The 26,429-nt window shown below is 35.5% G+C and overlaps 1 protein-coding gene across 15 annotated transcripts in view; it reads right to left on the reverse strand.

Annotated features, from left to right (window-relative positions):
- The window catches only part of CDK12 (cyclin dependent kinase 12), an 87,155-nt gene extending 60,726 nt beyond the window's left edge, over positions 1–26,429 (reverse strand). For 5 of the 15 annotated variants that reach the window (XM_039358985.1, XM_039358980.1, XM_039358982.1 and 2 more), the window contains exons 1-11: positions 24,362–26,427; positions 17,272–18,141; positions 14,961–15,137; positions 9,400–9,539; positions 7,399–7,569; positions 6,656–6,845; positions 5,436–5,492; positions 4,613–4,714; positions 4,027–4,104; positions 2,468–2,584; positions 359–490 (exon numbers count right to left, since the gene is read on the reverse strand). In XM_039358985.1, coding sequence (XP_039214919.1) covers positions 359–490; positions 2,468–2,584; positions 4,027–4,104; positions 4,613–4,714; positions 5,436–5,492; positions 6,656–6,845; positions 7,399–7,569; positions 9,400–9,539; positions 14,961–15,137; positions 17,272–18,141; positions 24,362–25,419 — 3,092 coding nt within the window. In that variant the 5' untranslated portion in view covers positions 25,420–26,427. Of the gene's footprint in view, positions 1–358; positions 491–2,467; positions 2,585–4,026; positions 4,105–4,612; positions 4,715–5,435; positions 5,493–6,655; positions 6,846–7,398; positions 7,570–9,399; positions 9,540–14,960; positions 15,138–17,271; positions 18,142–24,361 lie in introns of all 15 variants that reach the window. The other 10 variants (XM_039358986.1, XM_039358990.1, XM_039358987.1 and 7 more) reach the window with 5 other exon arrangements.

A 26,429-nucleotide genomic window follows, 5' to 3' on the forward strand; every position in this document is an offset into this window, starting at 1 on the left:
ATTGCATAGGGACCTTGACCAAAAAAGGGTTAGAGGTGGCTGTGCGCATACATATCATGGGAATAAAGGAAATGGCCAGCAGCATCTTTATATGTACAAAGAAAAAGCAGACATCAGGAATGAAATACAAGGTAGGTAATTCTAAGCCACAGGTGTCAAAGTTGCCGCATCACGTGACGTGTCACAACGTATCATGACTTTTTTTGCATTGCTGGAGCTGGGGTGGGAGCGGCCTCCATATGATGCAACCGGCCCACGGGCCGGCAGTTTGACACCCCTGCTCTAAGCCATCCTCCAAATTTGAACTAGCTTATAAACCAAGGGAAGGTTTTTTTTTTTTCTTTAGTAGGATACTTACTCTGGAGGATCCATCTTGCTGATATCAACATCCTTTAGGAAATCACTCTGCAAGGCTTGCTCTGCTGTACATCGTTTATTAGGGTCCAGGGTTAGCATATGGTCTAACAAGTCAAGGGCAGCAGAAGGAATGCTAGAAGATAAAAAGAATATGGGGAGGGGAGCCCAGAGTTGCCACAATAATCAGCACTGCTATTTATTTATTTCTCAACCACTCATCTTTCCTAGGGAGTGGACCTAAGTAGTCTACAATGTAATCAATATATAAACATATAAAATCAACATTAAAATATTTAAATTAATTTAAGATTAAAAAATTTAAATGGTAGTTAAGTAAGTTTTGTCCCATTTTACAAACTTTCTTGCCACAATTGTTATGTGAATCACTGCAGCTGTTAAAAGTTGTTAAGTAAATCTGGCTTCCCCACTGATTTTTTCAGAAGGTTGCAAAAGGGATCACATGACCTCAGAACATTGCAAATATCATAAATATGTTGCCAAGCGTCTGAATTTTGATCACATGACCATGGAGATGCTGCAATGGTTATAAGTGTGAAAAATGGTCATAAGTCACTTTTTTCAGTGCCATTGTAACTTTGAATGGTCGTTAAATGAACTACCTATACTGCAATTTGATACTTGAGAGTGCATGATTCTGGTAATTTGTGCTTCAAACCCAAGTGTTTATCATTATCAACTGTAAAGTGTTTGCCCGAAGAACTGCTATTAGTCAAAGCAGATGTTTCTGGATTACATGGACAAATTTGATTTTGTATTAGTCATCTTTGTATGTTCTTTTAAAAATCAATTCAATACACCAGCTCTAGAAAAAGAGATGGGACGATCTTTAACTGGTATCAGCAGAATTGGGATTAAATCACTGAAAATTGAGGCCACATGTATGGATTTGCTCATTTCTTTCCTGCTTAAAGCCTACTGCCTCAGGACATGGATTTAATGCTCTTTGCTGACTAACTAAATGATTATGCCTCCATTCACTTCAATCAGATGTACGTGACTATGGCATACATAGTAATTCAAATGAATGTATAATTTATGTGGTGATAAAAGGGAATAGGATTTGGGAATTTGGCAGCAAAATTTATATTTACTCAAATCCACATGCCCTCTCCTTTCAACTCAAGACACAACTGAGATGAATAAACAGTAATATCAGCACCAATTATTTATCAACAAATCAGTACTAATCACGAAGTATCAGGAGTCCCAATCCTTGAAATGAGACCTTGTAGCATATTTTAAGTTAATCTTTTATATTTTCCCAACCATGAGTTGCCTAAGAATGGACACTTTGAGTGGAAAATGTTCTCAATTATGGGAAAAAAAACTATTTGTATTTTTTTTCCTTATGCTGGACAGAAGCAATCACTCCTCCCCCTTTATTCAAGACACTTATTGGACACTACTGAACACAATTAAGGGTTGAAACAGATGAAAGTCCCCATTTCCTCTCTTAATTCTCATCTAGAATCCACCAAAAATCTGTGATTTTAGGCCCATTAATGTTTTACTGGAAGATCACAGGTATCTCTAGTCCAATACAATTAACAATACACATTGGACCAAATAAAATTATTGCAACTGCAATAAGCAAGCATGAGATATAGCTGCCAACAATTTCACCCTTCTCTCTTTTCCATCCTCAAAAATTGGTCTAGAAACCAGGAGACTGTGAGTTCTAATCCTGCCTTAGGCGTGAAGGCTGGTTGGGTGACTTTAGGCTAGTCACTCTTTTATCAGACCAACTCACTTCACAGGATTGTTGAGGTGATATAAAAAAGGAGGAATATTAAGTATGTTTGCCACTTTGAGTTATTTATAAAGATTAGATTAAATCTATTATAAAAGCAGAATAATTTTTTTTTTAAAAAAAAGTTACTTCCCAAAAGTCTTAACCTGTTTTTTGAAAGGGAAGATCCCAAGCAAGCTTTTTAAGGAAGCCTGTGTACCATTACATGATCTCATATTCACAGAGACAGCATAGGGAAATAAAAAAACTAGATATTGTGCTTTGTAGTATTATATTAAACATTAGGACATACTGCATACAATGCTGTACTCTCTCCGAAAGAACAGTACACAAACTTACAAAGAAAACTCCTCCCGCAGGCGCCTACGATATTGTTTCTTAGGTTTCATGGTGTTGAAGTAGGGGAGTTTGATGACATCTGGCCATGCAGCTGGACACGGACTCCCACAAAGACGGCTGCAAGGAAATGTAAACACAGTTTTGAATCTCTCAATAAAGATAATACTTGAATTAAAGTCACTCAGTTCTGTGGTTATTTATCGCTTAATAGCATGCAATATGGAGAAAAGATGGGTGATTGTATAGGACTTTCTTTGAGATATTTTAAATAACTCGAAGGATTCATAATTAGCTATTGGCCTAGACTTTAAAACTGAAGTAAAAAGGGCATCAGGAAAAATAAAATGAAATATAATTTGAACAGCAAGAGTGAAATTTCCATTAGTCATCTCTAAATGCAGAAGAAACATGAAGTGCCTTTTTAAAACACCCATTCATATACAACAGCAAATTGAACATCCTGACAATATACAGATGATTGATTCAATACATTTATTTGCCACCCCTCTAATATCCAACAACTCTGGGTGGCTTACAACATAAAAAAAATTGAAAAAACAGTAAAATCATCCATTATAAAAACACAGCAAATAAAAAAGATTTAACAAATAAAATTAATGAGACAAGATGGCAAAGAAGGGAGCCAAACACTGGGGGAGGGGGGAATTGAGTTTTAACTAGTGAACCACCTCCAATAGGAAGCTCCCCCATAGGGTTCCCAAGCCATCTGGCAGGGTCAGGTCTTGAGGGTCTTTTGAAACATCCAGAGGGCAGGAACCACAGCAGAGGCGGCTCTTCTCCTGGATACCGCCAGCTGAAATTCCTTGGCTGATGGGATCTACAGTATGCCCCCTCTGCCAGCACAGGTGGGGCGAGCCATGATTAAGATTAGTTAAAGAAGACACTTGTAGATGAATAATAAAAATGTATTTCTTTATTTAACTCAAATACTGCCCATCTCGCCAATAAGGCAACTCTGGGCCAAGGCAATGGATTTCAGATTTTAGAAAGATTCCTAACAAGGATTAAGTTACTTGAGCGAAGAATGATGTTCCAGAGAAGACTTTGCAGCGGATGAAACTGTAAACACTTTGTTTCCAAGAAACAGCAGATGTTATGTGACCAGTTAAATAAGCCACATGGCAATTCTTTTCTGTCCTGGCCTCTTTCCCAACTTTGTATGGTATTTAAAGGGAGCCTAAATGCTGGCTTCTAGTCATCTAACAGCACCATTAGAACCAGAATTCAAAATTATAGATAGGAATAAGCTGCACATACAGAATTCTGGGTTCCTGTCTCCTGATGAGTGGATTACCAGGCTGGAAATAGAGACTTACAATATAAGATACAATTACGTAAGTTCAAAAAACTCAAGAAAAGCATTTTTCTGGCATCTAAGTACATTTCTAACATGAACAACAGCTGGTTCATATTGTTCATAGATCTAATATGGACCTAATATAATTGCTTGCAATTCTAGAAAATATCACAGCCAAGGCAGAATATACAAACTACTTTCTGTGCCCAATCTCCTTTCTATCATTCACAGAATGCTTTACCTGATTAATTCAAGCTGGGACAACTCAAGATTAGCTTGAAAAATAGGTTTCTTTGTAAACAGTTCCCCAAGGATGCAACTAGGAAGAAAACAGAACAAGCTAAAATACCAATAGCAGAAATTGGGGTATTTGGGGGGAGGGAGGGATGGCAAGCTTCTCTTGGCTGCCTAGGGAGCTTATTAAATATCTAGCAAATTGCCAATGAAAACTGCATGCAAAGGACCTATCTGCATTTACAGAGCAGCATTTCCCATTGCCTTGTGGAAGAGATAGATCTTCATCATTTCTGAAGAAAATTATTGCCATGAACTTTAGTAATATTTTAATTCGTATTTATAAAAAGGAACAATAGAATATCTTAAATACAAAAACCTAAAGGGTTTTTTTTTAAAGTGAACTCTTGCATGTGCTTGGGGCTTCCGTCCAAAAAAACAGCAAAAATTTAGATTTATCATAGTTATTTAAGGTGGATCAAAACCAAATGGAATTTCAGCCACACTATGTTTAAAGCTTGAGGTATGAACCACTGCAGATAATAGCCACAAGTTAGCTCAGACACCAAAGCATGGAAGAGTCACTGGCTTACCCACAGCTCCAGACATCTATAGCTGGTGTGTAACGCTCCTCGCCTAGCAGCAACTCTGGTGGTCGATACCATAACGTAATGACTTTATTGGTATATGGACGGCTAAGTGAGAAAACAATTATAAAAAACAACATTTAGGTTCAATAATTCTGTAAGAATCAAACTAAACAGAAGTATATTAGAAGGTACAATCAACACAGCAACTATTGAGTATTTAAACAGCATTTTTAAGCCATTACAAATTTCATTTAAAGTCATCCTCAAGCCCAATCTCAAGCATTCATAATGAAAGAGATCAGGATACAGTTGCAGAATACATATTTGGGGTATGAGATACCTGCATATCACAACTCAGAGACAAGAAATAAACAGTTTCTGATCTCACTCTCCTCTTTACAGAAAATCATTACATCTCAGGCATTCAAGGATACCTTCATTGATTAAAAAAAGATAGGTCAATCTTTCTCTCTGATACATTTTAAACAAAATTAGGAAAATCACTGCTTTTATTGTCAGGGATCTAAAGCTCAAAATAATTTGCTAATGGTTTCAATAAGTTTAAGACTAAGGTGGATTATAAATAAACTATAAATTTAATTATTAGTCCAAAGCTTAACCAAGATGATTAGCAACCAATAAACAGGCAAAAACAGTGCAATCCAGCTCCCTCACTAACACCACTGATTCAAAAAGAGAGACAACAAAGAAAACTCCTATATGTTTGTTTGCAATTGAATTCAATAGGGTTTGTACGGCAGTCTATCCAGGTGTATTATGTGTAAAATATCTAAAGTCATGCCTATGCTCCTCTTAAACGTCTTACCTTTCTTCTGAACTGTAAAGTCGGGCAAGACCGAAGTCAGCCAGCTTGATTTGCCCACTGCAAAAAAATAATTGTGAACCTTTAATAACATTTTACACAAAAGAGCAACAATACATAAACAAGAATTACTGAATTTGCAGCAGATAAGCACCTGTAAGTCACACTTTCAAGGCAGAGAAATCTCCTATAGAAATGATTCCTCAGAAAATTATCCTACAAATTTATAGATATAACTCTATTTTTCAACTACATAATCTATCTTTTATAGAAATTTTGGGGCAGCGTGAAATATATTTTCAAGTCATTCATCAGTTGACTTTTTTCTTTTTCCAATGTAATAGTGGGCTAAATATGCAGCAGGGGAGAGTTACAAATGGTGAAGGAAGGTAATTAATAAATAGCCTCAGAAAATTTAAATTATCAGGACCCAATCCAACAACTCTGCTGAGGTCAGCTGCCCTTCGTCTTTTCTCTCTCTGAATTATTTCCATAATGAGAACTTGAACCCAATGGGAATCCAATGTTTTGAGCAGTTCTCTGGGTGAGATTAGATTAAAACATACTAAATAAGATAAATATTGCTGTGAAGATGTATATAGGTACTCATATTGCGCCACCACAGTAAGAAAGGTTTATGCATGAATCATTCTGATAAAAAACTAGGAACTATTTTTTTTATTATTTATCTAGCCCAGGGGTGTCAAAACTGCTGGCCCACGGGCTGGTTTCATCATAATGAAACCGCACCCACCTCATTGATGGCAATGCAAAAAGAGTTACGTGACGCGGCAAGTTTGACACCCGTGATCTAGCCTATCTCACCAAAAATGACTCTAGGTAGCATGATTGCTTAACAGAAATGGCAGCCTGCTATTGCTATGTATGGCAAAGATCGATGTAATCAAATGAACAAACAGCGGTATACATAAAACACATTTTAATTGATGGAATGATGGCAGTGAAGCAGGCACATAGATCTCCATTATGAATGTATTTCATGATAGCGATATATTAATAAGTAAAAAATACTTTTTGCTTTCAAATTATTACCAGAGTAGGCAAAAGAATACAGAGCAAAGTATCTTCCTCATATCTCAGGAAGGGTAAGAATACAAAGAACATTTTTTAAATATACTGGAGAGAATACTGAGAAAACAATTTTTCAATTCCCATACAAAGTCATCTAATTCATGTAATATAAAATAAATTTATACCATTACCTGTTGTTTAATAAGATATTGGAACATTTGATATCTCGATGAAGAAAGTTTTTTTTGTGACAATAGTCCAGTCCTTCCATCAACTGCTTCATGAATGATTTGATATGGTCCTCTGAGAAATGCACCAACCCAGATTCTAGCAATCCCATGAGATCATGGTCCATATATTCAAATACAAGATAAAAGGCACCTACCAGAAAATGAAAAAGAGAAAACATCACCATTTTTATTTAAAAATAAAAGTATGAATATTTAGCACATCAAATATCCTAGGAAAATTCTAAAGTAGATTATGCCATTAAATAGGAAAATATAAATGTCATAAACTTTGCCCTCAGAAAAAAGGAGGATTCAAGTTTGTTTAATGTTCCATCTCATTTAGTATTCATTATCAAGACAACTGTGTCTGCATTTCTAAATTCTAAAGAAATTCTAAATCCTAAGAATAACAATATTCCTCTCCTTACCTATTATTAAAGTTAACCTAATTATCTTACACAGCACAGAACTCTTCTCAAAATTTCACAAAAGATCCTCAAGATGAATAGGAAGTTTCTTAGCCAGATGTTTGTTATAAAGTAAGCTACTGATGTTCTGGCAATCTAGACAAAATATCTCCTCACAATACATTACGTTTTTTATGTACAAAGCATGTTTATTACTGCTAAATAAGCCAGCAAATTTGAAATGCAGGTCATAATCTCACAATCTATTTCCAAATAATCTTCTTTGACAATGAATACCTTTGTCCTTCTTGAAATCCAGTGCATCTTGTTTGTCTGTAACAATTTCCTTCATGTTGACAACACTCCGATGAATCAACTGTCTGAGAATCTTGATTTCACGGATAGCTGTAATAGGGAAGCCTTCCTTTTCATTGTCCAGCCTTACTTTTTTCAAAGCCACCAATTCACCTGCCAAATACAGATCACAGCAAACAATAAAAGTAATAATAGTTAAAAGAAACAACAGAAATGAAAAATAGGATCTCCTTAAGCATGTTCCTCTCTGTCAATTATCTGAGCAGACAATGTCAACACAAGAAGTCTGCGTCTTAGGATCATTTAATGACCATTCAGTTACAGCAGACTTGGAAAAAAAATCTATTTAAACCTGTCCTCAAAACTATGAAAGCCACACACACATACCCTATGGTCACATGATCTTGTTTCAGGCACCTGGCAATCACTTGCATTTACGACTAATCCTGTGATCACATGACTACAATTTGTGATATTTTTGTCAGTTCCCAGCAAAAAATGGATTTGCTTAAAGACCATGTGATTGTTTAACAACCTGGTGACTTGCATTATTTATTTATAAAATGTATTTACTTATAAAATTTATTGAAAATGTATTTATTATTTTTTATTTATTTATTACGTATTTTTATTAAAATTATTATATTGTAAAAACAGTTATAAAATCGAGTCTAGTCATGTGATGCCTTCACTTACAATCACAACTTATGACCGAAATTCCAGTCCAAATCATGACTGTTAGGTCAAGGATTACCCATACAATGAAAACTTTTTATCAGAACATACTGGGGATATTAGAAGTATAAAAACTTTCATATTTCAGAACCTTTCTTCATTTCCATACTTGGAATTAATACAATAACTTGTATTTTGAATTACTTGCCATTGAGATTAAGAGAGCAACCAGTTTATCCTCTTTAGTTTATTCTTACAAACTGTTACAGGTAGACCTCTACTTACAACCACAACTGAGCCCAAAATTTCTATTGCTAAGCAAGATGGTTGTTAAGTGAGTTATGCCCCATTTTATGACTTTTTGCCACAATTGTTAGGTGAATCACTGCAGTTATTAAACAAATCTGGCTTCCCACATTAATTCTGCTTGTCAGAAGCCAACTGGAAAGGTTACAAATGGTGATCACATGATACATTTTGCTTATAAGTCAAGGACTAACTACTGGAATATTTGGAGAGGCCAAGGGCTGAGTATCCCAGTCCCCTCAGGCATTGGAGGCGGTGGGTGACCAGGTGGAGAACTGCCTGCCCTCACAGACCTGGGGGAGATCAGCTACAGACAGATAGTGGTGTTGAGAGACAGCAGATCCCCTCTGATGAGGAACAGCTGCCTCCCCCACTTGATCCAAGGGCACAGAGAGTAAGAGGTGACAAGCTCAAAGGAGATCTGCGTGGGAAAAGGTCACTTCACCCCTCCTCACAAAGAATACCTGGTGTGGATAGACTTAAGCAGAAGCTGGAGGAGATTGTCTTTGTCAGGAACAATTGTTTGCTTTAGCTTACACTCCCCCAGCTTTGGGAAAAAAATAGCCTTGACTCTTGTTTCTGCCTCTGCCTTGCCTTTGAATTTGAATTTGCCTTTTGCCCTGTGGACTTGCCTTGCTCTGTGGACCTTGACTCTGCACCTTGCCCCATGAGCTTGCATCTTGGCTTTGGACTTCCTCTCTGACTTTACAAATTGGTTTTGTTGCTTTCTGGCTTTTGTTTGTTGGATTGTGGATGGCTGTCTTCAGGAAAGTGTGGGGTGGAACCTTACTGGTCATTGTAGGGCTGGTTGTTGTGGAATTTAACAGAGCAATAATGGGCTCTATTATAGCCCGTCTCTGCCTAGGCGACTCGGGTCATAACATATAAATGTATGTATATGAATATAGTATGTATACGTATACACACACATATACATATATACACGCATAAACATATATTTAGAAAAAGAAAGTTAAAAATAATCCATGTTTTTATACTCACCTGTATCCTTGTCCTTGGCTTTATATACTTGTCCATATGTTCCCTCACCAATAATACCAATAATATCAAATTTGTCCACACAGCGCTTTCCCCAATCACTTTCTGTCTGTCTCCTTTCGCCATAACGAGGGCAACAGATTCTGAAAGAGATGGGGATGGAGGGCAGAAAACAAACAAAAGAATTGTTAAAATGTGTAATTCTAAGACAAAATTTTTTCATAAACCGTTTCTGATCATCCTACTTAGATCTGTATGTGTGTATGTCTGTAAAGTGTATATAAGAAATAAGAAATGCTGTGTTACCTAGTATATTTATTATTAATACGAGCCACTCTTTTTCTTAGAAATTCAAAGAGGATTATACTTAGTTTTCCAGATAGGCAGATTAAATGAAATTAGGCAGTACTAAATGAAATTAAGTATGAAACTGTACATTGCAGGTTCAGACTGGAATAATGGCGTGTTTAACAGATTTATTAAATAAACCACAATTAGCTAAATTTATTTATGATTAAATATTAACCATAGTTTACAAACAACAATGGTTCACATAATTTGCTAAACCAAAATAAAAAACATAACATCCCTGTTCAGTATATCTGAGCAATGTCATTACCAAGTTGTCACCAATTTCAGATTTCTTATTCTATATTGTCAAAACTTTGAAGACATTTTATTCAGATTAAAGATCAGAATCAGGCCCACATTAAAAGAATTTATAATGCATTAATAGAAGTGGACTCGGAAACGGATTTGGTTAAAGATTGTATGGTTAAATGGGCTCGGAATATCCAGGAACTGATTCCATTGGATTTATGGGAGATAATTTGGATTAGAAATGTTAAATTTACACAGGCTCAAATTTTAAGGGAAAATTTTTACAAAATGTTTTATAGGTGGCATTTGGATCCTAAAAAGTTGTCTTGTATGTATCCTAATTTACAGCCTAAATGTTGGAGATGCGGTAGTTCTGACGCAACTTATTTTCATGTTTGGTGGACTTGTAAAAATATTAAGGCTTTTTGAATTATGATTTGGTGGAACATTCAAAAGATTTTTAAAAGGAAGATAAAGTTTACTCCTCAACTATTTTTACGAGGGATTTTTGAGGATTTTGATGTTAAAGAAACTATTTTAATGTTGAATTTAGTAACAGCAGTAAGGCTATTGGTAGGTCAATATTGGAAGAAAGATTCGTTGCCTACTATAGAAGAATGGACACTTAAGGTTTTTAATTTAGCAGAAATGGCTAAAATTTCTGCTTATTTAAAGGATCATACACAAGAAAGATATATTATGGTATGGAGAAGATGGATAGATTATATTCAGATTAAATATGGAACTAAAAAGTTCCATTTATTTTATGATTAAATTTTAAATAATAATTATTACTAATAGTATTTTATAATGGAAATTATTTAGTTTATTTACTGTTATTATGGTACTTTATAATAATTGCTTTAAAATGGATTTGTTTATAATATTATGATATTAAGGTTTAAAGGGAGTTAAGGGTTAAGTATGAATTTAGTTACTGTATAGTTTGTTAAATTTAATTAGATTTTGTTTAATATGTTTGTAATAACCCTGTACTCGGCTCTGGGATGTGGGGGGGTAGGGGGGTGGGGGTTTAAAAATTTTCTTTTGTTAATTGTTAATAAAACTTTTTTAATAAAAAAATTTTTTGAAGACATTTCGATTCGTACCATTTGTTCATGCCCAGTCATGATTCCCTTTTAGTTTCAAATTACATTATATGTAACATAGTCCTAAGAAAATATACATATTGAAGATATAAATGTGATGATGAGATACTTCTAAATTATGGAATTTGACATCTTATGAAGAATTCTGGCTTAATTAAGTGTAAGACTCTATAATTATTATGGATAATTATATAGATATATAGATAATTATTACCTATGCATATATGGAATTATTTGTAGATGGAAAGATATTTATATTCCTGATGTTAAGGAGTGAATTCAAATATGTAGTCTTTATCAATTTTTGAAATGTACTTATACTCTAAGAATGACAAGCTAGTTTCCTATGGATTTTATAATAAATTTAAGGATTGAATTAATTTTATATTACCATATAGACCTTATTTTTTGTTTTCCTACATTTTTTCTGTTTTCATCTCTATTTTTAATTACTGAAATATATGTATTTCTTTAATGAATTATCACTGATATATTTTGGTTGGTTGGATAGGTTTTTTTAATTTTTTTTAAAATATATATTTTATTGTTGTTTTTTTACATATCACCATCAATATTTGGTAAACAGTGTGTTGTCTGGGTTGTATTTGTCTGGGTTGTATTACAAATAATCAATAACAAATAATAACAGTTCCATATTCCACATAGTAGCTTTCCTTGATTTTCTCTTCTTCCAATAATATTCTTTTATCAACCTTAAAATAGTACATTTCTTGATAAGTTTTAGAAGATAACAATTAAATATCTACGAATATCCTCCACCTCATTATTAAGCTTTTCTAATTAACCATCTAGACCATCTTTTCAGAAATCCTGTTTTTAGAGTTATCATTTAAATTTATTTTCCCCTCAATATTCAAAAGAAAACATTTTTACCTGTTAAAATTTTCTTAAAGTTAATTATACTTATATATTGAAGTCTTTTTCCTCATATGAACCATCCCAATACTTAATTTTTCATATCATGAAACAGAAAGAACAAAGGACAGACATAATGTATGCTTGTGTGTGTGTATGTGTGTGTGTATATATATATATATACATATACACATATATACACACACACACATATATATATCCCTCTTAAACCAGAATACATTTATAATCAGTTTCATTTTTAAGCATATTCCAGTCTTCAAAATCCATTATATTTCAGTATTTATTATATTTCCCTCATATAAATCATCCCAAACATTTTTATATTTCTCATATCATAGGCTAAAAATACTGTATTGCTTAAGGAGCCTACCCCTCCTAAGCTAAGATTCATCAGTATTTAAAATTTTATTTCTTTAACCGTATTCAAACAATATTTAGTCTTTAAGTATTCCATCAAACAAGTCCTGTTATTTAATTTCTTAATTCTGGCTTTAGCCCTTTTTTTTTTTGCGAAACATTTTTCCTAAATCAGTATGTTCCATGGAATCCCAAGATCTTCCCATAGTTGATGTTGTCATCAATACAAACAATAAGTCAATTAGAGTGTTTTTATGGCAATACTCCTCAGAGACCTTTTTCTTCTTTTAATCTTAGTTTCTCCTATCACCTTTTTTCTCTCAAGTTCTTGGAATCTTGACATATAGGTTATCTTTTCCATGTCCAGTATTTCCTGGAAGCTTTTCTCCATCTGGATTACATCACAGTTCCTTCCATTATTAAATTCTATCTCTAAGTTTCTTTCCACTTTCACAATCTTAATTAATGAACTATAACAATCATTTCATCAACTAGCATCTCTGACTCTAATCACACACAATAATGAGGACTCTCTGGGCCTAAAGAAGCATTTGAAGATTTCTAATAACTGAAAAGATGGCTAAAGTTTTTAGGTAAAGGAAAGAATTAGAAGTCTGTAAAATAATGCAAAACTTTATAATAATAACAACTACTAAAGAAGGGAATTTGAAAATAATAGCACACTATCAACAATATCAATAATGAGCTCTGCTTCTCTGGATAGACTATGTCCAAAAGTTGTTATTGAAGAAATGACAGATGTAGAATAGAACAAATTTTATCTGGCAAAACAGAGATGGAATCAAAAATTAATTTACAACTGACAGATCAAGGGAATGACCTAGAAAAGGACGTTTCACTGGATGTATATAAGAAACTGGCGGGGGGGGGGTTAACATTTAAAAAGGAAATACAAATGACCAAACAAAAAACTGATCTGGATAATTTTTTCCTACTGGATTTATAACAGAAGCTTGTTAGAGGCTTGGAAAACTCTGGGTGATGGGACAAAAAAAAATGAAATCAAATCCTACAATTTGATGACAACTAAAGAAAAAGACTGTTAGAAGTAAAAGGAAGGAATAAAAAGCTGTTTTATTTGATCAAAGTTAAAACAAGATATGTTGTTATTTCTGGCAACCATTTATGGACTTTCTGCTAATTGAAAAGATGATGTTTTATGGATTTGTTTACAGCTGAGAGATGGGATATGGGATAAAGACATAAATGTTTGTCTCCCTACAGGTGGTAAAGAGTCACTAAATTTTTTATATATAATGAAGGTTGGATGTCATTTCTTTATATATTTCTTTTCTTTATTATATTCTTACTTTTCAGTTTCTCTTTTTTTCTTGCACCTTTTACTTCTTTCTATTCTATTATCTTACTTTAGCTTATATTAGACTTTATTATTTAAAAATTACATATATTATATTAAAAATAAATTTCAAAATTATTCTCTATAAAGCAATACCTAAAAGAATATCGATAAGTGCATAATTCTGCATAATTCTAGTTTTCTGCTTTGAACATAAAAAGTATGTTCATTAAACAATTTTACCTTTAAGGTAGATACACATTTAAGATTAATACACAAGTATACTCAAGTACTTAACATCTAACTTCTCTTTTCCTGATACGTGCCTACTGATCAGTGAATCCATGGATATTAGCAAAAAATGGCTGGGGGAAAGGGTTTATATGTCTCAGCACAGAATGGTTTCTATAGGATGGTTAACATCATGTAAAACAGATCCCCTCCCCTGAATGTTGGCATCTTTTCTTAGGCTGGATTCTCACACTATATTAAGCCTTAAACTCAGGGAAACAAAATCCAACTGCAATTTTTATATAAAATTATACAGATTGTATTATTCCTTTTTGATAATGACAGGGTTCCTGAAATACTCTCAAATACAGAGTATTCAACATTTTCATATTGTTTTTAAGCTCAAAAGAGTTCAAAATGCTTCCATAATGCTAAAAACAAGCCAGTTTTTCATCCAAACTTAGTTTATTTTTGTTTTCATTTTTTTCCAGGGAGATATACTTAGAAACAAAGCTCTAGCTAAATCCATATGCCATTTTATTTTTGAGAATATTTCTAAGATTTATATGAAACCCAGTGCATTAATAGAAATACAAATCATATTTGAGAGGGGTGCTTTACAATATGTTTGATTCTTATTTTATTTTAAATTATAGACTATAAAATAAAAACTAGATAGGCACGAAGTTTGACAAATTGTAAGGGAGATGTTGTCGGATACATTGGCAGCTATTGATATCAAGCTGATCAAATTTTATCTTCCATGCACTATGAACTGAATCTGCATTTTAATATTCCTTAATTTTCAATTTCTATCCATTTCAAAATGCATTGTATTTCAATTGGAAGTGCAAATGTTATTTACCAGTACTAATCAAATCTAAATCTAGTCATGAGAATAAAGTTATATTAGACTTACTATATATCATTGCACAAGATGAAAGGTGATTTGGCTAGCTATATTAAGAATCCAATTTTTGCCAATCTTCAATGTTAGCCTAAAGAAATAATTTTGAACAAATGCTATCAAATAAAGTATAGTTAGTTCTTACTTTGGTCTCTTTCTTAATGATTGCTGAGGTGGTGTGGCTGCCTTTGGTTCTGGAGACTCCGGCGGTGAAGGGTCTCCACCAGGAAGCTCCGGAGGAAGTGGGAGGTCTGTAAGCAAGTGTCGTGGTCTCTGTTCTTTCTCTTTCTTCACAGACTTCAGAAGAACAATCTCCTTTGGACTAAAGCACCAGAGAACAGAAAAGTATTGTGAATTATTCAGAAACTGATCACAGCTACAATTATAACATTATTGAGAGAAATATCTAGAGCAAATCAATGTAACCAAAGGTTTTACCATGTTAGCATTGAAGTTCAGTACCTGATATACAGCTGAAATTTCAAATTTCTGGGGTTTAGAAAATATGTCACTTTTAATGAAATGGAAGGAAAAACATAAAAGAACACAATCATGAATTGAACTAATTTAACTACAGTATACTGAAATCAAATTAACTTTTTCTTGGCCACACATATTTTTAAAGTATCTTCTTCCTCCACTCCCACCATACTACTCAAACATGCTTGAAAGGATCTGTGATTGGCCAGGGTTGACTACATTTCCCCCCCCCCTTAATCCAGCTGTCTTCCCCGTTTAACTAATAAGAATTATCTAACTTTATTAATGTTAAAGTGAGGATTGAAAATATTCCTATGACTTGCTATGGCAAAACACTCTTAGATTATTAAACTGTCTACATGTAAATATTTATGCTAACTACAGTTTTGTAAATGAACACTTATAGATTAGTGCTTGTCATTCATTCTTTTACAATTTCTGGATATTATGATGTACTGCCTTTGTAATTATTAGATAGATAGGACTATATGCTGACTGACATGTGGAAGATTAGCAATATAGTATCAACAATGTCCAACTCTAGCAGCAAAGATGTAACAAAACTCTCATAATAACTTCTCTTTACACTTTCACCAGCCCCTGCCAAACATGGGATAGGGCAAACACACTTGAGAATTAAAACTGTTTGCTAGATTAAGAATTAAGAAAATTCCTTTTCCTGGAAATCAAATTGGCTATAGTATGAAAAACAACTAATAGTCCCTGAAGGATTCAATCTGGCTGTTTATTGGGAAAGAGTTATTTGTTCTGCACACTTCTGTTGTATGATTCTCAAGATGGTATTCTGGTGGATAGCAGTGCCTTTTTTTAAAGATGGAAATTTAGTTACCTGGGTTCTGTGTCCTATTCCAACATAACATTTATAAAAACCCGAATACTAGAAATTGACTTATTGCCTCCTCTTTTCCCCTAACAGTTTATTATACTATTATTTTTCTACAGCGTCTTTCTTCCAAAGAACTTTTGAAGCAAAAAATAAAATTATTTTAAGCAATATTTCTAAAATAATAGTAATAATATACAATGATATAAATTTCTGTCTAGAATTATTTTAGTGCATCAGACAGAATCCAGTCCTGCTGTCCCATTCAAGATCCCAAAGGAATATAAAAATCCAGCTCTGCATTCCCAGAAATCTAATATTATGCTATCACTATTATACTTATTACTTATAAATTCCCTATAGCATGATGAATATTTTGACAAACTGGAGAAAAACTCAAACTAAAAGAAAGGAAAGCTGACAAAAATCAGGTCACAGCTACAGCAAATCTTGGTCTTGCACAGTCCTCTTTGTGTGCAGAAAAAGACATATGAAAATAGGATAACATGCCCAGCAAGAGGAAAAATGAAGACAGCAACCAAAATGGCCAAATTATACTTTTTACCACCACCACCACCACCACCAAAAATAAATATCTGATTTAAGATCATCATTCCTGGCTCCAATTATAGCAATCAAATACTGATAAAAAAACAAATCAATACACACTGGCTAAAGGGAACGCTGGGTCCAAAAGCACATTGCTCGCCTATTTAAACATTCTCTAGTCATGAAATCAGAGCTATGTTCATAAAGAGCATTGCAAGCCAAGAGTAAAGACTGAAAACAACAGTAGGATTATCAACCACATCATTTAAGTCTAAAATTACCCCGACCAACACCACCTATCAAGCATTTCAGACAAAGAACTCTCCTAGCAGGCTACCCAAGTTATTTTCTATTAAGGAGATATATCCTTCATATCCTCCAAGGAATTCCTGTTCCTGTCCACATTACTAGAAATTCAAGGTTTCAGATGCAGCAACCAGGTTACTACTCCTGCGAATTCTATTGACTACAGAATTTACTGCACCAGCTCAACAGTTTTCAGATACTAATCTTTGATTGATTGAAATGAGCAATCCATTACACTAACACACCTTTGTAGAACTGCAGTGTCTACAAACCTTACCTTTCCAACTCATCTTCCCCAGGCAAGATTGGTGGCAAAGGGAGTGGAGGCAACGTTGACGTTTTCAGATGAGGAACAGCTATGGTCAGAGAACCATGTCCCTTTGAGGATTGCATGGTGGACTGGGAGTTAGCCTGAGAAGTCAAGGATGTTTTAGAATGGGCAGAAAATGGCAGAGGAACTAAAGCAGGGCTGTGAATGGTGGATGACTGGGCAGATGGCAGAGGGGGAACAACTGGCAATGGAGGCAAAGGGGGCAATGGTGGAGGAATCTGAGGAGGTGGGGATGATGTTGGTAAAGGAGGGAGTGATTTTATAGAAGGCAAAGGTGGTTGGACCTCCTGCTCAGATGTCTCTATTTCTTTTGGAGTCACAATTTCCTCCTTTGCTATAACAAGTTTCGTATCTTTTGTTCCCACAGTTTTCGAGTCTTTAACCAAAACAGGTCGTTTCTTTTCAGAATTTTCTACTGTCTTTGTTTTGACAGGCTCAGGAGTTGTTTTTATCTCTGCATTGTGTTGTAGAGTATTTACTGTCACCAGATCATGAGGACATTTTTCAGGCTTAGCCATTTTGGCCTTCCTGACATCCATTATAGACTCTTTTACTTCAGCTAAGTTATTTTCTTTTCTAGACACCAAGCTAGATGAGTCCTTGATCTCCTTTCCATCAATTTTTGCTGCAGCAGCTGCAGCTGCAGCCCTCTCCTTTTTCTTCCTACTCAGCTCAGCTCCTAAACTGGAGGTCAGTGGTAGCCGAGCAGGTGAGATACTGGAATGGCGACTGCGAGATCCAGTTCTCTGCTTTTTGTTATGAGATGAAGAATGTCTTGAATAAGAGGGACTTCTGCTTCGAGATTTCATGGGCTTCCTGTGAAAACAAAATAGGACAAATCAGAATCCAATAGGATTTCAACTGCCATATTTTTATGTAAAAATATATGTTTCATTTGAAATTATAAGATATGTGAACACAGCCACTGCAGTTTGTAAACCATGCTTAAATGCTGCATGAACCCAGCTGATTTATTCATCAGACCATGGTTAAAATAGGTCATGGTTTAACCACTTCAGAACTTTATAGATACCATGACCCTTAAAGCTCCAATACATTCTCCAACTTGCTACAGGTTTCTCTTTTTTTTTCTTTGGATCCACTTTATGTGCATAGGCTGAAACTGCATCTTCCACTCACATGTAACATAATACCGCAATCTTTATAGTACTACATGTTAAAATAAAAGGGGTCAAACATTTTAGACCTGGATATATCTAGATCTAAACCTTTTGCTTGGAATCTAGAAACCATGATATATTAGTGTTTACATGTGCAAAACCAAAGACATATAAATTCCCTGCACAGAACAAGACAGGCTTTTGTGATAAGAAAAAATATTTACTATGAAGTTTTTCTTTTAATTGTTCTACTAAAAGAGAGATGGCAGGGAGGGAAGATGAGCTGCCTTTGCTTTGGTCAATATTGCTTTCAAGTTTCACTTTCCCACATTGGTGGTTACTCTCCCGAGGTGCCCTTAAATGTTCTATGTAATCAGAAAATAACCTCACTGAAATTACCTTTTTTCCCCATCAAGAAGACTGCGAATTCACTGGCCAGGTCAGAAAGGAAGTAAACTTCCAGTTCTGTTGTTCAACATAGGTTATGTATTTTCCAGTATAATGTAGCAGGGTAAGACAGAGAACATTCCCAGCCACAGAAGGTTGCTGTGTGACTGAGCCAATCACTCTTTTTTAGTCCAACCTAGGTCACAGAGTTTTATGATAAAAAAAATAAGAGGAAGAAGTGCTATATATGTCCTATCTACAGCTCCTGAAAAGTAAAAATTTAAAAGAACTAGTAAGACCAAAACTCAGCTGAGTGTCAGTAATCCACACACTGGTTTAGTCTTTCCTAGTCCCTTCCTGACACTGAGCTGTTTTAGTTCTAACATTACTGGACAAAACTGTTCTAAGAATCAAATCTCAGCAGATTAGTAATCTTATCTAAATCATTTCTAATCCCAAACACTAAAATTCCAACAAAGCACAAAGATTTGAAAGCAATTTCTACAATTAATTATAGGCAGCTGAGAATGTATGCAACCCTGAGGTCTAACAGGAGTACCTCAGGTCTTTGCAGTGTAGCTTACTAATCTAAAATTTAGTAGATATAGCTTGAAATGTGACTGTTACCTGCCTCCTTTTTATTTTTTTAAATCAGTGAAATACATTAAAAATTGTTCCTTTATTTTGTTACTTTATTATTTTCAGATTTAAAAGTTATCAGTAGAAGGGAAATATGTAGTTAGGGATGAACTTTGGAGTTTCTGGTACTACCTGAGCTTATTTGTCTACTTGTAGACCTTTCATTACCAACTAGATAACATCATCAGTGCTATAAAGTGTGGAGTTTTGTCCCTCTTTATATTATTTATATTTAAACATTTTAGCTGTTTTAAAACTTTTACTATATTCATTTTTAACACAACAATATGGATACCCAAGACTTGCAAAGAGTAGTTTCTAGAAATCCAATCGCCTGGATCATGCAAGTTTGTATAAACAGTTGTTTGTGAGAGGCACTATTTATTCAAATTAAGCTCAAAGATAAATAAGAACTTCACTAGTTAATATGGCTGAACTCAGCCTTAGGCCAATTATTCCAATTTTCTTCCAAGTTTTGAATAAGCTATCAATAAGTCATTATTTACCATTTTAGGCAGTTTAAAGTGTTTTCATGGCTTCCAATATGAAAAGAGCTAGTTGCATTCTTGGAAATAAATAGTAAAGTCATATTTACTGATATTATTCTAGAAATATAAGGGCAGACCTCTATCAAGAGCAAAGAGAAATATTCTTTCTTGAATGAATAACATTCAAGTTAATTTCTTAAATATAACTAATCCAAATCAGGATTCTTTCCTTACAATGGTTTTGACATTAATGGAAAACACAAATTATCTATAGGAATTCAATAATAATAAGTGCCATAATAGTTTAATAAAAACTATTTTGTTGTTTTGGCTGAAAGATGGTTACTACCATATAATGCACTCACTGGCTGAGTTCACACATCATGCTATAGTATTTGTTTTAAAAGCTATGATGGCCTAATTTTAACCATAAGGTGCAGACCACAATACTGGATTCACTCAGCACAGTAAGCCATAACCCTAACAAACTACAAAATTAAGTGGCATGTTAGCACAACTACAGTCAAATAAATATTAATTATGCTTCAGGGCACTTCCAGGTAAGGAAATATATAGTATTCTCTTGTTCTCCATACACTCAAAGAGAGCATTCTCAGATTTGGCTTATGGTCACTCAGTCACAGCACACAACTTGTACGTCCCCTTACTTTCTACTTGAGTTTTCCAGATAGATACAACTAAAAGCAGGCATCTCTGGTCAAAAGCTGAGAAATAATTAGGGACACCCAAATCACTTTTATCCAAATACTGAGGCATAAGAGGTTCTTTGAAATACACAGAGACTCAATGAATTTAAAATAAGAGCAAAGCTTTACTGGTTACATAAACATCTGCTCTCATACACATGTACCAGTATACACAATTACCTAAGTTTTCCTCAACTAGGCTGGCAGGCACTAGCTAGAGCAGGGGTGTCAAACTGCTGGGCCCAGCTGGTTGCATCATATGGAGGCTGCACTCACTCCAACTCCGGCAATGCAAAAAAAGTTGTGATATGTCACGACACATCACATGGCACAGCGTGTTTGACACCCGTGAGCTAGAGGGACAAAAGCCACCAAGTCTGGCTCCAAAGAGAACTCAAAGAGTGAGTGGACTTTAGGGCTCCTTTTAGTACCCAAAAGTCCTTGTTATGTTTATTCACAAGTTTGGTAGCTGTTGATCAGATGGCAGCATGCTCTATGTACTCAGGCCCAGCTTCCTTTGTCTGTCTCAGTTAACTTTTTTTCCTTTAGATTTGGTTGTTTCTTAACCACCTCCCTAAAGAGATCTTTTAGATAAGATTTCTGGCTTATTGTCCTACCTGCTTATGTATCTTCATCTTTCAGCCTAGTCTCAAAATATCCTACAATATTCCCCAAAATTCAGATCACCATAATGTACTAATAAATTTGCAACAAAAATCGTTTACAGGATATTTGAGCTCTAGTGATCTATATCCCATTCTCCAAACTTCAAGTTAACAGGTTGCCAATCCCTGTTTAATTAGGAATCCAACTTGAGAAATAGTTCTTGAACTCACTACAAACACCTCATTTCATAGTGTTGTACTAATTATAAGAATATAATTATAAGAAGCCATTCCCAGTTAATATGAACGGTCAGTTTAGAGCAGGGATTCCCAACCAGGGGTGCACAATGATATTCCAGGGGGTGCGAAAACTTGGGTTTTCAAAATTATAGTTTATATGCATAATTCATTGCTGTTATTTTGAACTTGTGTAAGGGGTGCGAGAATATATCAGAAGCATTCTAGGGGTATGGGGTATAGAAAAGGTTGGGAACCACTAATTTAAAGGAAGGGCACTTGTTTTTATAGAAGAGGTGGAACATGTGAGTTAAAATGGTTTAAGAGTTTCAAAACCCAAAATATATAGGTGAATGGGAAAAAGTTGGAAAACTAGAACATCAGACAAAGCTTTGTAAAGCCTATAAAATGAAATAAAAGAAACATGAACAGGAATGAGATGCCCCCTTGCAGTTTCACATATTTATATACACAATAGTTTGTTCTATTCAAACCCATTTTACTCCACATATCAGACTCAACAAAGTCACTTTCATAAGTTTTCTAAACTTATGAACATAAGTTTTTAAATCAGATTATGTTTACACATATTAACCAATCCTTTTTCAATAGACATGGAGATACTTTCCTGACATTTGGTTCCTAATTAGCAGGAAATAGCAGCTCCATTTGTCTTATGTTATTTAAAAATAATTGCCAAGAGTTGAAGGACCAACCCCATCTTACCAATAGAAACAAAAAATATTGGATTCAAAATGTAGCCAATTAAATGCAAGGTTTATAAAATATACTCTGTGTGTGTGTGTGTGTGTGTGTGTGTGTGTGTGTGTGTGTGTGTATGTGTGTATACAAACACATATAACCTAGTAACAGTGACATTTTTTCCTATCACACTTGGCGGGAAGCTTGCCTAGTAATATTTGTTTCACAACATTTACTCCATATAAAATGTCTTATGTTAACTATTATATACTTTCTCTCATGTTCATTAACTATCTCACTGTAGAGAGAATGGAGTTGTGAGAGTCACACTTCACGAAGACCATCCAGAATTCACAACAGGAAGAGGAGAGTTCTGTGAATGTTTAAAACAATGTGACAAGACTGTTGTTTAGCATTGCCAGAATGCTAGTTGCATCACTGAACATAGTGAGCTCATACTTGAATGCCAAGGTTCTGCATTAAAAAATGTTAACAAGAAATTATAAAAAATTATCCATGGAAATGTTAATCGGTGATAATCAGTTATTAGCAGTTTCATATATTTACATTATTAAGAGACAGTAATATCTTCCAAACTATTAGCAAAATGAAATCTTATTTAAAGTAAGAGGAATAATATAAAGTTTAGAATCAATGATAAATGTTGCTAGGAAAGTGGTCTTTTCAAAGTTCCTTTCTGCTTTTAGATTTCAATAATTAGTTGTTAAAATTACAGTTCAAAGGAATAATATGAACACATTTTACCTACACTGACTTCCCTTATGGCAGTGGTGGCAAACCTATGGCACGTGTGCCAGAGGCGGCACTCAGAGCCCTCTCTGTGGGCACGCGTGCTGTCGCCCCAGTCCTAGGCCTTCAGCTGGGTTTTATAAAAGCTTTTTGCTTTAGGCCTCCGCCGCCATGTGCAAAAAAAAAAAAAAAGATTTCGCAAAGTTGGAATTGATTGATTGAACTTTTTAGTCCTACCCAGTCTGCTGTTACCACCATGGCCACGCCCACCCAATGGGCCACGCCCACCCAGCACCCGACGATACATAAGTGGGTTTTGGGTTGCAGTTCAGGCACTCGGTCTCTAAAAGGTTCGCCATCATTGCCTTATGGTATCCATAAAGATTAGAAGCTGAAATCAAAGGTGATTTTTGAGCATATAATTGTTGTTTCGCTAAAAGTGTATCAAAAAAATGTCTATCTCCATTTAAGAAAGGTCCAGTAAAATAATTGTGATAAAACTATCCAAGCATTAACTAGATGGAAAGTCACTGCAATTAACCCATTTTGTTACTAGCAAAAAATTAAGAGAATACAATACAATGAAGGCTGATAAAACCTGAAACTTCCATGCTATATACTTAAATGATATAAATTTAAGTGTACTTCATTTTCTTTGAATTGAGTTCAATTTGCTAAAAATGTTCTTTACAACACCAAAGTTTACATATTTAGTAAGCCCATCCTGTCACCTCTTCCAGTTTTTTAATTTTATAAAAACTGAAAAACTACAATATATATGAGTATGGATTTAGTTTTAGTTTTCAGAAATGTCTGAGTTTATACTACATCTGACACAATTAAAACAAAAAACAGTAAATCCTGGCAGCTGTGTTTATCATTTACACACCTGACATAGAAACTATCCATCTGCATTGTCGTTCACCATGTAGTTCATGCCAATCATATTTTGATCATTGATTCTAGTTTGCAAAGTTTTGATAACATGACAAATTAAACCAAAGCTATTTTGAAAAACATGCAAGACCAGTGCTCACTGGCACTGTATGATTCTATTTCATATCATTGTTTAGCATGATATCCCACCAGTTCAGTGTCATACTGGCTGACCTGGCTTCTTTTCAACTTCATTCTCCACATCAATAAAATAGAACCTATTACTTAGGATACAATATTGGACCCGTCTGTGTTACTCCAACTCCACTCTCAGTAGCATAAGCATGCTACCTTAAAAATGTTATAATCCAACACATAGGGACGCATCATGATGGGAAAGGTGACCCTAATGAATCAGAGAAGTATAAAACATTTTCTGTTCTAAGAAACAATAACAATGATTCTGGGACATTAGCCCCTTTAGTTACATTGTACTTAAGAGGCTCAATGATGAATAATAATACCTGGAAACAGGACTACGGCTCAGAGACCGCTTGGAAACAAAAGGACTGCTGGAGCGCCTTCGATTGAATGGGCTGGGAGATCTTCCACTGTATGATCCACTCCCTCTTTCATAGCTGGATGAACGCCTCCTGCTGTATGGACTGACTGACTGCTGTCTCTTGCCATAAGGGCTGGGAGAACGCATACTGGATTGGTAGGCAGCAGGTTCCTTATATGGAGGGCTGACTGATGGTCGTCGTGAGGATACACTAGGACTCTTCTTATATGAATCATAGTTACTGGATGTATGTGATCGTGGAGGGCTGTTGTCATAGTCCTGTGTGTAGGATGCTCCTGAAGGACTGTCATCTTGTTTGGGACTATCGGACCACTTACGGTGTGGACTTCTGGATTTCCGCTTTGGACTGTCCAATGACTTGTAACTTTTGGGGGCATCTCTTTTCCGATGACTTTTACTGTGATCCTTGTGACCAGATTTTACCTCCCGTTCTTTCCTAGACTTCTCCTTATGCAGTTTGGCTGAACGGGACTCTTTGCTACTGCTCTTGAATGATTTAGATGAATGGTCATCATTCTCCTCATGAACCCTTTTGGAAGTACCAGATAGTCTATCTTTACTAGAACTCAACTTGCCTGAGGACTCTTGGTTTTTCTCCATTCTCTTCTCCTTGTCTCCCAGCTTACTTTTTATCAACTCACGGACACGCCTGTGTTGATGATGACGTCTATGTAGTCGATCACTCCTGTCTGATGTCCCTTTCCTCTCATCATTTTCTCTACGTTCCAACTTGAGGACGGCTTCATCTGAGAAAGTGTCAGAATCAGAGCTGATATCATCATATTCTACCAATGGTTTGATCATGCTGCCAAGAGGTGCTCCTCCTTCTTGGGACCCCAACGGCGAATCTTTGGAATGCCTGGATCTGTGTCTTTTATGCTTGGAGAGTCGATGCCTTTCTCTGCTGTTTGAGCTCCCACTGCTGGACACTGCATCTTGATGCAAAGACCCCCCACCTCCCGTATCCTTCTTTCCCCCATGTCTCTCTGGGTTTGGCATTCCTTCTCCACTGTGCTTGAAAAGAGGGAGGAATCCTCCAAAAAGCCCAAATTCTACTCTTCAAGCCCCCCTCCCTATGATGGAAGGGCCACTTTTTTTGTGACTTATGTCCTACATTCAACCCACCCTTGTCTCTTTACATGAGGATAAATTGGGCTGCTTTATGAATACCTGATTCTGCAATTACATGCAGAATATCGTAAGATAAAGCTGCCTCACAAATAGAGTTACAACTGAGTTGAGCCACCTTTCAATTAACTCCCACTTTTAGGGTACTAATTGCTCAAAAGGGTTGATTAAAGGCGTAAAAAATACGCAAAACCCCTAGATTGTAAGTAGGTAAGAAGTTGAACGTTACAAACGCCAAAAAAGAAAGAAAAAGAAAAGTTCTGGAAAATACTAGTCGCTTTACGGTTTTTGAAAAAGGGGTCCCCTAAGACTAGTCTCTCAAAGTACTTAAGCAAACCTCAAGGTTGCCTTGCCACTAACTAAGGTCCCACGTCCCTACAAAATGAAAGTAGGGACTGAATTTATCTGCTATTTCCTTAACTTCCTGAGGGGGTTACTATCTACACTTCCAGCCCGCCCCGGGGCCTCGCTCACTGAGCAAATCCCGCAGGCCCGTGACCAACCCAAGAGCCTCTACTAAGGGGACACCACCTTCCTCAACCTAAATCTCTAGTGAGTTCCCCAAGTCAAGATTCCCATCTTTTTCCACCTACTTCCCAGACCGAAACGGCGCTCCTTCCAGATTGGGGGGGAGGGGGAGGGGAGAGGAAGGTAGGAAAGCGAGGAGGGAAGAAGGTTAGCCACCAATTCTCGCGAGAATACGAAAAAATAATCGCCGTCGTTGTCGTCCTCCGAGCCGCCGACGCCGTGACTTCTTTGGGTATATCTCGGAGGTTCCTTTCCCCCAACTCCTCTCTACCTGCTCCTATTTCTCCAAATACCGCGAGAACACGCACGTGCGTGCGCGTACATTTGCTCCTACGCAGGCGCACGCGCTCCCG

Source organism: Crotalus tigris, unplaced genomic scaffold (assembly GCF_016545835.1).
Source record: "Crotalus tigris isolate CLP2741 ecotype Arizona unplaced genomic scaffold, ASM1654583v1 scf7180000019068.10715455, whole genome shotgun sequence".
Lineage (NCBI taxonomy): Eukaryota > Metazoa > Chordata > Lepidosauria > Squamata > Viperidae > Crotalus > Crotalus tigris.